The sequence below is a fragment of the Triticum urartu genome, chromosome 5A, assembly GCF_056163025.1.
Source record: "Triticum urartu cultivar PI428250 chromosome 5A, HENAU_Tu73, whole genome shotgun sequence".
Lineage (NCBI taxonomy): Eukaryota > Viridiplantae > Streptophyta > Magnoliopsida > Poales > Poaceae > Triticum > Triticum urartu.
The window spans coordinates 686318543-686332339 of NC_141877.1; the positions used below are offsets into that span (position 1 = coordinate 686318543).

The following is a 13797-nucleotide window of genomic DNA, read 5'->3' on the forward strand; positions in this document are numbered from 1 at the left end:
TTCTTCAGTAGCTCCTTCCCTCCCTCCCTATTGAGCTTGAGCATCCATCCATCTACCTTGAGCAAGTAAAGTAATTTGTCAGCTACGTACATTGACGGCACAGACCTTGCACTGATCTGCCATTGCTAGCTAGCTAGGGTAGTAGCGTAGGAGGATGGAATGGATGGATAATAGTAACCAGCCGCTTGCCTGCCGCGGTGAGGGATGGGTCTTGCTGCGGTGAGGGATGGGGAGGAGAAAGAGCACCGCTTTCCTGCCATCGTCGGCCGGCGTGGTGCGGCGGAGCGAGAAGAAGAAGAAGAGTGCAAGTGGGGAATGCGTGAACAAGGAAGGGCTGGCGTGGTCTAGGTGATGGCCACGTGCTTCGGCCCATGTATGTTTTCTCTATCTCTATATAAACTAATAACCCTGACTCTCATTTTTTTAGTTGGAAAAAAAATGTTGCCTCTTCATTCAACGCTTTCTGTGATATCTCGTCTTTGACGGCTCATTCTGCAATGCTAGCTTCATATAAGCTTTACTTATATTGTATTCCCTCCGTAAACTAATATAAGAGCGTTTAGAATACTAAAGTAGTAATCAAAACGCTTTTATATTAGTTTACAGAAGAGGGAGTAACTCATAAGCTTCAAGAAGCATAGCTAGAGCTCCTCCAAACACAATCACCCAAAGCTTTAATCATGACGTATGACGGGTCACACCAGCCACAATTTGAATCACACCCATCGCCACACAAACTTTCAAGTTCCATCCTGAAGAAAAGGCAGGCAGGCATATAAACACAAGAATTAATATGTTTGCCACCAAAGGTAACTGTGTGTCGAAGGTAAAAAAAACACTGAAGACACAATTTTTTAGTTCGTTTCCGTCGTAGCTGGCCTTTATTTATGACACGGGCTCAAACTTGTAACACCACAAAAACATGGTAAAACTAACAGCTACTCCCTCCGTTCTATAATACATGCCTTCCATTTGTTAAAATCTAGATGTATCTAGACTTGTTTTAGTATATAGGTACATCCATTTTTGGACAAGTGGAAGTCAAGTATTTTAGAACGGAGGGAGTACAAGATTGTTCAAATATTTATTGTCATACTATATGCAGGGTAGATAGATATAGTATGCAAAAGATCAAATACTGTAGAAGGAGAAGCAAAAAGGAACTTTACCGTAGTCAAGGTCATAGAAGTTAAGATACAAGATGTGTGTTGTAACAAATACTAGAATAGGTGCAGCAACCATCACCCTGGCAGGCCCCTCCTTGACATTAAAAATTTGTAGCAATGTAACGATTAAAGAGTAGCCAAGTACGACCACAACTGAAGAGTAATCCAATTTCTCAGTCACGTCAATATCCCTACAATACAAAATGAAGAATGAATGAATGATGGTGAGCAAGATATCAAACCCAATATATTATTATGACAGCAGCATGCCCAAGCTCTGATTGAGCAAATGCGCACCTGGTATGGAATAAAGAGCTCCAGATCCATGCATTCATTGATAATATTGCATAGATATGCCATAGGCCAGTGTATTCATAGTACATCCTCTTCGTCTGGGGTCTAAGAGGTAATCTGTATTTCACTAGCAGGAAGAACGAAAGCCAGTCAGTGAAGTGCATCAATAGGTTGAGAGCAGACAGTGCAGCCGAGAGGGGCTCCTGATAAATACACAGCCAACAAGTTAGTAGTAGTAGTCATCATGGTGAAATTATAGTAAGTATCACTACTCATCAACATACAAGCCAGATATTACAAGACAGAAACACGTTTGAAGGGACATTTTCCGTGATATTGAACAGGGCTCAGGCCACCTAGCCGCCGTTCCTCTTCTCTTTGCATCATGCAGTAGTAGCGGCAGTCTGTCATACAGTTTAGTTGCTTCCAATGCATGCAAGGGCCTCCTGTGTGTACCAAGAACTTCCAGCAGATATGCTGTCGTTCTCCCGGGACTGGCAGTGACTGATGATGTTGCTTCCAATAATCCCTGTATTCTGACACTCCCCCACACAGGTGAAGGAAATATGTCCTAGAGGCAATGATAAAGTTATTATTTATTTCCTTATATCATGATAAATGTTTATTATTCATGCTAGAATTGTATTAACCGGAAACATAATACATGTGTGAATACATAGACAAACAGAGTGTCACTAGTATGCTTCTACATGACTAGCTCATTAATCAAAGATGGTTACGTTTCCTAATCATAGACATGAGTTGTCATTTGATTAACGGGATCACATCATTAGGAGAATGGTGTGATTGACTTGACCCATTCTGTTAGCTTAGCACTTGATCGTTTAGTATGTTGCTATTGCTTTCTTCATGACTTATACATGTTCCTATGACTATGGGATTATGCAACTCCCGTTTACCGGAGGAACACTTTGTGTGCTACCAAATGTCACAACGTAACTGGGTGATTATAAAGGTGCTCTACAGGTGTCTCCGAAGGTACATGTTGGGTTGGCGTATTTCGAGATTAGGATTTGTCACTCCGATTGTCGGAGAGGTATCTCTGGGCCCTCTCGGTAATGCACATCACTATAAGCCTTGCAAGCATTGCAACTAATGAGTTAGTTGCGGGATGATGTATTACGGAACGAGTAAAGAGACTTGCCGGTAACGAGATTGAACTAGGTATTGAGATACCGACGATCGAATCTCGGGCAAGTAACATACCGATGACAAAGGGAACAACGTATGTTGTTATGCGGTCTGACCGATAAAGATCTTCGTAGAATATGTGGGAACCAATATGAGCATCCAGGTTCCGCTATTGGTTATTGACCGGAGACGTGTCTTGGTCATGTCTACATTGTTCTCGAACCCGTAGGGTCCGCACGCTTAAGGTTTCGATGACAGTTATATTATGAGTTTATGAGTTTTGATGTACCGAAGGAGTTCGGAGTCCCGGATGAGATCGGGGACATGACGAGGAGTCTCGAAATGGTCGAGACGTAAAGATCGATATATTGGACGACTATATTCAGACATCAGAAAGGTTCCGAGTGATTCGGGTATTTTTCGGAGTACCGGGGAGTTACGGGAATACGGGGGAAGAAGTATATGTGCCTTATTAGGCTTTAGGGGAGAGGAAGAGGCAGGCCGCGCGCCCCCATTGACTAGTCCGAATTGGACTAGGGGGAGGGGCGGCGCCCCCTCCTTCCTTCTCTTCCCTCTTCCCCTTCCTTGTCTCCTACTCCTACCACTTGGAAGGACACCTAGTTGTACTAGGAAAGGGGGAATCCTACTCCCGGTGGGAGTAGGACTCCCCTAGGGCACGCCCTAGGACGGCCCTCCCCTCCTCCACTCCTTTATATACAGGGGCAGGGGGCACCCCATAGACACACAAGTTGATATTCGTGATCGTTCTCCTAGCCGTGTGCGGTGCCCCCCTCCACCATAATCCTCGATAATATTGTAGCGGTGCTTAGGCGAAGCCCTATGATGGTAGAACATCAAGATCGTCACCACGCCGTCGTGCTGATGGAACTCTTCCCCGACACTTTGTTGGATCGGAGTCCGGGGATCGTCATCGAGCTGAACGTGTGCTAGAACTCGGAGGTGCCGTAGTTTCGGTGCTTGATCGGTCGGGCCGTGAAGACGTACGACTACAAAAACCGTGTTGTCATAACGCTTCCGCTTTCGGTCTACGAGGGTACGTGGACAACACTCTCCCCTCTCGTTGCTATGCATCACCATGATCTTGCGTGTGCGTAGGAAAATTTTGAAATTACTACGTTACCCAACAGTGGTATCCGAGCCTAGGTTTTATGTGTTGATGTTATATGCACGAGTAGAACACAAGTGAGTTGTGGGCGATATAAGTCATACTTCTTACCAGCATGTCATACTTTGGTTCGGCGGTATTGTTGGATGAAGCGGCTCGGACCGACATTACGCGTACGCTTACGCGAGACTGGTTCTACCGACGTGCTTTGCACACAAGTGGCTGGCGGGTGTCAGTTTCTCCAACTTTAGTTGAACCGAGTGTGGCTACGCCCGGTCCTTGCGAAGGTTAAAACAGCACCAACTTGACAAACTATCGTTGTGGTTTTGATGCGTAGGTAAGATTGGTTCTTGCTAAGCCCGTAGCAGCCACGTAAAACTTGCAACAAACAAAATAGAGAACGTCTAACTTGTTTTTGCATGGCATGTTGTGATGTGATATGGTCAAGGCATGATGCTAAATTTTATTGTATGAAATGATCATCAAATTAAGAATTAGCTGTGGTAATTGTGACTGAAATCATCCAACAGGACGAATTAGTTAGGGCCATCATGCAGTAGTTGGTGGTAGCACAGCAAATTGACAGTTGGTAGTGAAAATATAGTGTATATGAGTGGTTGGTGTTACTGATGAATTGCATTGGCATGCAGATGCAGATGTACTGTGATTACATAAATCTCACTAGCTACTACGTAAGTACATGATAGTACGTACAGTACGTAGAGTAGTACACAAGACCGATGAATTACGGGCACATCATCCATCACGCAGTACATCTGAGCTACATACTGTGATTAAAGCTCACTTGTTAAATGAACTAGATGACCCGTTGCGCCAATGGCGCAAAGGCCGAGCGTAAGCTAATCGGTGTAAGAGTGTGCATTAACATATTGTTGTTCAAAAAAAATAACTCATATACTATATGCAGTAAGTACATAAGATTGGAAATGATGCACTAAGTCATGTAGAAAAGGACTCTTGAGCGAAATAAAAAATTGTATGGGAATAATTAGGATGGGACAGTGCTTATAAGCATTATATCAAGAACCAGAGCTATGGCAAAAAGCATGGTGATTTCATATGTTAATAAACCTGAAAAAGTAGCAAGATGACTCTGAAAAACAAATCTCTTGACAGTGCTCTCTGGCAAGTGTTGCAGAGATAAATAAAACTCAGTCACAGTCTCTATACCAACGTTTTCCTGTAGGCTGGGTGTAGTATACATATATTGGGAGCTAAAGTGTCTTTCAGCACAGCATCTAAAATAATGCTTGGTGAAATGTGTACATGATCCATTTGGAAATCTTAAGATGATCTTGTAAGTGCTGCAGATATGATCACAGGGAAGCTTTGATGAAAACATTGAAGTGAAAGCATGCATAAAAGGAAAGGTTGTTTCTTGAGTCATAGTGTTCTCGAAACAAAAGTAGAAGAGGAGTCCTTCACATATGTACAATAAGCGATGATAAACCGCTTTTGACCATAGAGACAACAACAAAATCTAAAGATCATAGACTACATCATAGACTACTTTTCACCATAGAGGCAGCAAGGAAGGACTAAAGTCTATACATTTCTTGCTCAGAGTACTCCAACCCAAATCGGAGAAGGGGCATGGTTAAATCGAAGATGTGTTAGTCGTACCGTATGTACATATCTAGATTACGCCATGGAAGAACTACTGCTTCGCTTTCTTTGGTATGCCAGCCCCCTTGCCGGTATTGTTTGTTCTGAATTTGATCCATTAGCAAAAACCAAAGACATGTTAGTAATTTTGTTCCCGGCGAGAAAGCCTAGAGCTCTAGAATGTTGTAGAAATAATGAGAAAAAAAAGATTAGACATAGGAACTGCAGAAAAACATAAACGACCAGAAGTCTCATTGAACCTTAGCACATAGAAAACCAATTATATAGATAATCAATCTGCATGCACATGGAACAAAAAAGAAATAAGAATGCATATAAATATGCTGAAGGTAAAGGAATGTTTTACTGAGCCTGTCATAAATCTAAAAACAGCGGTTCTAGAAAGAAAAGCCAGATCAAATGACATTGCATGCATGAGTGAAGAAGGAAGCATGGTCAATATGCACAAGGAAGACTGTTTTGAACTGTAAAGAACAAAAGACCCATAGGATTCCTACATGAGAGACTAATATTACTGGATAGGCATCCAACTTGCAATGCATCGTGAGCAATGAAACAGGCAAAAGCTGAGTTTTTTTTGTGGGCAGGTAATTAATCCGCATACACCAGAGAGCTCAGAACAACTAGTGAGCCTGGTAACAAACTTGTATTTAGTAAATTTTTAAGAGGTATGACCAAGTAGCAAGCGAAACAATAAGTGGATGCTAGAACTTATATCAGAAAGAATACATATCAAATGCACATACTAAAGCAGGAACCATTCCATAGTCTAACAGCAGAACTTAGTTTGTTCCATAAAAGGCAGCGCAAGACGCAACTAAATTCAATGCCTCTCTCATACGTGTTGAAATAGTTAAATGTAACAGGTCATGAGTCTATACCTCTTGGGCTTAGAGGGGTCAGGAAGGGTGTTCTTTGGATCCTCAGCAACTGCACCTTCAGTTTCCTGTCCAACCTGTATAATTTGGTGCCATCACAGATTATTGTACATCAAGCATGGTTTGTGCAGAATAGAAACGATATTTGCATCTTAAGCATAGGCACGAACATCTGGCATGGGTGCAGGCTGAACAACATTTCCGGCAGCGGCAACCTCTTCAGTTTGGCTAGCCACCTTGGTAGTAGAGGCAGAAAGTTCAGTGTCCTTAGATTTAGAGGGTCCAAGACAGAGTTTGCGGTGAGCACTTTTTGGGCACGGTGATTTGCTGATTTAAAAAAAACAGCAGTCATAAGCAAAGAGGAAGAACTCTCAGAATGTATGATAGGACAAAGGAAGGGCCGATACCTAGGAGTTTTAGGCACAATAGCCTGTCCTTTTCCTTTGAATGCAGATATAGGAGTGTTCATCTGCCAAAGAAACAGCAAAGGAATTAAAAGACTGAAAGAGAATTTGAAAGAGGAAACCAGCAGCAGGAATACCTCATCGAGAGGCATCACAACAAGTGTAGAAGGGAAGGGAGCTACTTCCTTTCATTGACACAGGGGAGAAATGAAATCTTAATACTTGTGTGGAGATGGACTCAATTATATTAGAAAATTAAATAATGAAAAAGGACCCCGTTTGTAAATAACTTGTTCATGAGAAGAAGAAAAACTGGGATATGAAAAATAGATTTAATACAGAAGCTTGATGCCACCTGTAGACATATGTAGTAAAGTACAACTACTTTTGTGGGGGTTGTGGTGAAACAAGTTTGCACAGAAAATCATGATTATGCATGCCACCTAGAATAGAAATTAACCAGTGAGAAAGTTACATTTCATACAGAAGAACTTTCCTGGCACCTTTACCAAGACAGGGAAAAGGTAGTCGCTCAGTTCATTTATAAGATGTTGTAGCCAATTCAGACATCACCCAAAACAGTTCATGTTAGCTGGCTGAAACGTCTTATAAAAGTGCACGGAGGGAGTATATCTAATTGTAACCACCATCATAGGATTCAATGAAAAAAATTCACAGGGTGTCACTTCTGCATAACAGGTTGATTCTACTGGAGAGAAAACTGAGTCGGACAACTTATTTGCTGGTGCAACTGTCCATGTTGGACAGTCGTAAGAACCCATCTTTTGTAGTGCATGCATTACAGTCATTCCTTATTCCACCTACATTTACCCAGTAAAACCTCTACAACCTAGACATTTTTTTTAATACCGAACACATGTCCTCCCTTTTTAAGTGTGTGTTTGAAGCTTCAGAAAATTCAAAACAAATCTTACATGTACATCTCAGAGCGCACTATGTATCTTCAATGTTTTGTGAAGAGACATCATTTGATTTGCCATTTGCCATCTTAAGTGGATTCTCCTTAGTCTTCTGACCACATGAGGTGAACCAAGGTACCAGATGGGGAACGATGAGCGGCATGTCTGGAAGGAATGAAGGATGCCATAACGGTCAATGTTATATTTCTATGAGATTACTTGCTATAGGATGATCTTTTATGATCCTCCATAAAGTAAAAAAAACAAAAAGATATGTGTTGAAGATTGACTATAATAGTAAATTTCCCCTATGGAAAACACAATGATTAGTCCTCCATCTGTTGGAGATCATTCGCGAGGGCAATAATCTTTGTTATCGCTGCCTCCTCTTCACCTAGTTGCACTTGTCCATTTTATACATGCCCTCGTGCCTGTCTGTGTATCCTCGCACTACTTGCGGTTGAAGATGTCTAATAGTCATTCTTACGTCATGATGGGAGAGGTGAGAAGAGGGAGGGTGACTCGGTATCTCTTTTTGTCGAAACTATTGACACATAAAAGTCAGCATCACATTGAATGGTGTTGGAGAGCCAAACGGCCAACATGCTCGACGTGCAACCAACATCTTCTTTACTTGATTATCTCGAAGTGGGGAAGTCGGTTCTGCAGGGTGCACAGCTAGGGGCATCCGAAGTGGCCAAGGGTTGTTGTTGTTGCTCTTCTAAGCAATGGGTTTGAAAGAAAAAAGCGGCCTTGATTCGTCGGCAATAAAGGCATCCATCCAATTTACATTAATTAATTATACCAATTTTATGTATCTTCCTCTGTCCACTTACCCAAGGCCATGTGTAGAGGATGGCGAGATCATTTTGTAAAAGAAATGGATAAAAGAGTTGTCAAGCATTCAATCGATCAAGAACAACAACAATTTGGTCAGGTTGTCAATCTAAACCAGGTGTCATGTAGCAACGCGAATCAAAGAATTTCAATGCTTCATAATCTTATCGTCTGAATTGAAGCTTGGTTGGTGATTTCAACCATGCTCCTCTACTCAGATAGCGCATACCGTCACTTGTGCTAAATCCCAAATCTCTCAAACAGATGCTCCTTCAAGTAATCGAAAGCACTTAAATTCCTTGGCTAGATATGAGATTAAGGTTCTGGGGGTCTTGTTATGTCAATCCAGCATGCCAAATTTCCGGCATGCATCTGCAACATTCAGAATCCACAAGTATTCAGCTTCAACGCAAACCAGTATCTTGTGACACATGTGGGTGAATTTTGAAGAAACCTATGGTTTCGTGCTTAAAACCTAAACCCAAAATTTGATCTTTCCTAACACGTCATCTTTTTAGGCAAATCTTGATTGAATCCAGCACAAAAAACAAGCGCGCATGATGAAAACCTACCCCCCCCCCCATTTTTTTTCTTTTTCATTTTGGCAAAACATACGATTCAAAAACTAATTATTTCAATTACCGGCAGTGCAGAAAATGGAACTAGATGTGAACCTTAGACAAGAAATAATAGAAATAAGCCGAAGACGTGGCGTGTCCAATCAGCTCCAAAAGCAAAATACTCCCTCCATTCCTAAAGAATAGTATTTGTTTTTTAGAGATTTTAAATAGACTACCACATATATGTAAGGATGTATATAGATAGACATATTTTAAAGTGTAGATTCACTCATTTTGCTCCGTATGTAGTCAATTTTTTTTTGCGGAAAAATTTCTGATCTATTCATCTTCAATCATGGCAGTACAACAAATACCAGAAATAAAAACTACATCCAGATCCGTAGACCACCTAGTTTAGGAACGGAGGGAGTAATAGGGAAAAGGTAAAATGTGTCACAAACATATGTTAATTGAGTGTAAATTGAGAAGTAAATCTATGTATGTATTCCGTCCGGGTGAATGGTGATGGCCGGGTTAGGTTGGGTTGGGTTGGGTTGGGTTGGATCACTAGCAGACAGGCAGTACGTCTCTTTTCTTTCTGGAATTCTTTCTTGTTTTCCATTGGGATTCATTGCTTGCTTGCTTACCTGAATGAATCTGAATGAAAAATAAATTAGGGGCCGCAAGCGCGCGTGCATCACCTACTGCATCACCTACATCCTCAGCTGCATCACCAAGCACTCCCCGCAGTACCGGGTCCTCCTCCTCGGCCGCATCCTCGGCGGCGTCGCCACCTCCCTCCTCTTCTCCACATTCGAGTCATGACTCGTCGCCGAGCACAACAAGGTTTCTTTCCCCTTCTTTCTTTCTTTCTTTCTTTCTTTCTCTCTTGGTTTTTACTCCACTCCACTCCTGCCACCACTCATCATTAGAGTAGTAGTAACAACCACTCATCATTAGAGTAGTAACTATTTTCTGTATCTTTGTATGTAACCCACCCAAACCAGATGAGATCTACACTACTCCCCAGTGTCACTGTCAATCAAATCAAATCAAATCAAATCAAAATCAACTCAACCCAAACCACTGTGCTAGCTAGCTAGCTGCCTTTGCCTTTAATCCAAAGAAAGAAAGAAAGAAAAAGATTTAACCTTTTGTCTTGTTCTATATCCACAAGGCAAGGCATCAAGCACTCACTAGATTGTGTGTACTACTCCCTCCGTTCCAAAATAGGTTACCCAACTTTGTATTAAAGTTAGTACACAGTTGGGTCATCTCTTTGGAAACGGAGGGAGTAGATCTTTGGAATGTGTCTTGTGTTGAACATCCGTCCTTACTACTACCTACGTAATGCTGCTGCTGCTTATCCCTTCCTATCTACCCCCTGTCCCAAAATATAAGAACGTTTTTAACACTACACTAGTGTCAAAAACGTTCTTATATTATAGGACGGAGGGAGTATATTTGTCGTGAATAATCTAGTACTAGTGCTGAAGTGAATATGCTGGCTGCACTGGATGTTTGACTGCCAATGCTACAAGCAAGTCCAATATAAATAAATAAAGATGACTACACAAGTGGTGTTAGTTAAATAATTGGAGATTTCACTCACTTTGTCTATGAGTGAGTGCCCAGCAAGAGGAAAGGAAAACCTCACTCACTTTGTCATCATCCATCTCAAAGGAAAAAAGACTGAATGAAATCTTGCCGCCTGCAATCTTAAATGAAATCCACCATGTTTTGTTTTTGTTTTTGTTTCATCAATCAGTCACTTGTCCTTTGTTTGTTGTGTCGGTGGAATGGATTAGATCAGGTGAGGTGAGGTGAGGTCAGGTCATCCTATGGTGGTTGCCGACTTGCCATTGGCATTTATTTAACAGAGCAAGGAAGCATGGCCCTTTCTTTCTCTGGGGCATCAATCTGGGACCTTATCCTTTTATTCGCCCTCTCTCTCCATGTGCTGTCTCTCTCACTATTAATTAACATAACACTGTGCTCACTGAATTATCCATCCTAACCTAACAAGAGAGAGAGAGAATCCAAGGATAGGATGGATCCTCTAACTACAGTATCTGCAGCATGCATGTGACACTCTATTTAATCCTCTTCTTCTGCCCCTCCCTCCCCTCCCCTCCCCTCCCCTCCCCTCCCCTAATGTAATGTACTAATAGGCCGCAAGTACTATTTTTTGATTAACAACCAACCAGAAATAAATCCTTGTCATCTCCAAATTGCCAAATTATGCATTATTATTATTATTATATCTTGTTGATTTCTACAGTACCTTTTTGCAATGCAACAAGACTAGTAAGTATTATTCACCTTTTTGTTTTGTTTCATGTCATCTTTCACAGAGAGGCTATGACCCGCAGTGGTTGTCAATCACATTCTCAAAGGCTATATTCCTCGGAAATGGTCTCATCGCCATTATAGCCGGGCTGTTTGCAAACCTGCTTGCTGACAACCTGGGCTTTGGTCCTGTGGCTCCTTTCGATGCCGCCGCGTGCTTCCTGGCAATAGGCATGGCTATCATCATGTCCTCCTGGAGTGAAAACTACGGAGATCAATCTGAAGGCAAGGATCTCATGTCTCAGTTCAAGGTTGCCGCCAAGGCAATCGCTTCAGGTATGTATATATGCTGCTTACCATAGCTTCACTTCCTTTATTGGACGGACGGACTGCAACACAACATTACAAGAATTGTTATTCTGACACTAACCATTTATGAATGAATGAATGAATGAATCTTCAGATGAGAAAATCGCATTCAGTCGCTGTTCGAGGGCTCCATGTACACCTTTGTCTTCCTCTGGACTCCAGCCTTGAGCCCAAATGATGAAGACATTCCTCATGGCTTCATATTTGCTACCTTCATGCTGTCGTCTATGCTGGGTAGCTCCATTGCATCACGCCTGTTGGCCCGCAAGATGAAGGTCGAAGGCTATATGCAGATCGTGTTTGCAGTATCAGCCTTCACCCTTCTCCTCCCGGTTGCCACCAGCGTAAGACCATACTTACTCTTCATTTCTTTCTCTGCCTTTCATTCTAGTACGACGATTTCTTCTTACTGATAGCGAATCGTTTTCGCATGTGTGACGTGACAGCTTCTGGTGCCGACGTCTTCAGTGAAAGGAAGCGGCATCTCGTTTGGGGGCTCTCTACAGCTGCTTGGTTTCTGTACCTTTGAGTCGTGCGTCGGCATTTTCTGGCCATCCATCATGAAGATGAGATCTCAGTACATTCCTGAGGAGGCGAGGAGCACCATCATGAACTTCTTCCGCATACCGCTCAACCTGTTTGTCTGTGTGGTGCTCTACAATGTAAGCAAAATGTTCTTCTCCTATCCAAAATATCCACTGATGGTGATCTGTCAGTCAGGATCTTTTGGAAACCATGGCACTGAAACTCCTTTTTACCTAGTAGGAGTAATAAACATGCATGATTATGTTGCAGGTGAATGCTTTCCCTATCACCGTCATGTTTGGCATGTGTTCCATCTTCCTCTTGATGGTGGCAATCTTGCAGAGACGGCTCATGCTTGTCGCTGACCTACACAAGCTATCCACAAGTAACTTGCCTTTCCTTTAATTTGTTCCAGCAGCTATCTTTCCGATCGATGTATGTATCGATTCAGAGTGTCCCTAACTGCTGCTAACAACCATATATACTTACCGCAGAATCACAAGAGATGACTGCGCAAGACGAGCCTCTAAATCCTTGAAAGGCCAACCTGGGTGCTGAATAAGATGGAATTGGGGAAAGCAAAAGATGTTTTGATTGTAATATTTCTTTTTTCTGTAGCCTAGATCACATGGATCGATATTATTATTGGATGGATGGATACACCAAAGCAAGAATTCAGAGGCTGCTGAGTGAATTGGTATAGTCTATTATTATGATTCCTGCTCTTGTTGTTCATCGGGACGGCATTATTTGTGTTGAATACGCTACGAGTATCTTCGTCCAAGCTATATATATATATATATATATATATATATATATATATGTATTATTACACCAGATAACAATATCTGAGTGAATATCTATCTATTGCCAAAAAGAAAACAAAAAAAGTTTATGTTGTTTTCTGCTTTTTTGCATACTAACACAAATTTCAAACCTTTGAATTTTCATTGTTTTCTAAATTGCTGATGCTTCTTTCATTTATTTAGTAAATGTATGTATGTATGTATGTAATTCTCAATGGAGGTTGTGAACCAATGTACTTGTATCTATCATGGGATGGAAGCGGAAGGCGTGAGCCACACCGGCCGCTGCCAGCTCCGGTGCCGCCCCAGCCCCCACACCTTCTTCACCGTGCCGTCCTTGAGGCTCAACACTCCGACGGCAAGCTGTCGGTCTAGTAGACGCAGCCGGCCCTGAGCTCCTGGTGGACACGCACAGGGACTCGTTCGCCCACACGAACAGCGCCGCGTCTCCGATGTCCTCCGTCTCCTTCCACCTGCCTCCGTCCAGCACATGCACCTTCAAGGACCACGTCCGGCCACACCAGCCCGTCGTCGTCTCCTTCAACTCCTTGAGCACCACCATCAGCCGCCACGAGGTACTTGCGTCGGCGCCACGGTTGGCTGTCCTCATTAGTCAGCCTTGGCGTCTGCTCGGCCTCCAGCGTGAAGGTGCCAACAGGGGTACGGCGGGCCCCTGGTGAAGGGCTCCAGCGTGAACTCCAAGTCCGTGGAGCGCGTGGACGCAGGGGAGCGCGCGCTGCTCGCCGGTCACCGGGTTGACGAGGCGCAGCGCGGCGTCAGCGTCGGCTGTGACGAGCCACCCGCGGGAGGAGCCCATGAAGGCG

At 42.8% G+C, this 13797-nt stretch overlaps 2 protein-coding genes and 1 pseudogene across 3 annotated transcripts; 1 reads left to right on the top strand and 2 right to left on the bottom strand.

The window, feature by feature from the left end:
• Positions 1-600: 600 nt before the first annotated feature.
• LOC147974194 (uncharacterized) lies at positions 601-5279 on the bottom strand (annotated as a pseudogene).
• LOC147974195 (uncharacterized) lies at positions 4547-7666 on the bottom strand. Of its 2 annotated transcripts, XM_087522388.1 has the most exons (5): positions 6805-7666; positions 6671-6732; positions 6434-6590; positions 6267-6340; positions 4547-5468 (listed from the first exon to the last, which is right to left on the bottom strand). In XM_087522388.1, the coding sequence occupies exons 1-5, from the start codon at positions 6817-6819 to the stop codon at positions 5417-5419; spliced, it is 360 nt and encodes a 119-aa protein (XP_087378514.1). In that variant the 5' UTR covers positions 6820-7666; the 3' UTR covers positions 4547-5416. The 2 variants fall into 2 exon arrangements, with proteins under 2 accessions (XP_087378514.1, XP_087378513.1); XM_087522387.1 differs by having other exon boundaries at positions 6671-7666.
• Positions 7667-11126: 3460 nt separating this feature from the next.
• Positions 11127-12883, top strand: LOC147974196 (uncharacterized). Its single transcript, XM_087522386.1, has 5 exons — positions 11127-11609; positions 11737-11986; positions 12089-12304; positions 12438-12552; positions 12662-12883. Exons 2-5 carry the CDS (start codon positions 11774-11776, stop codon positions 12703-12705), a joined length of 588 nt encoding a protein of 195 aa, XP_087378512.1. The 5' UTR covers positions 11127-11609; positions 11737-11773; the 3' UTR covers positions 12706-12883.
• Positions 12884-13797: the final 914 nt, after the last annotated feature.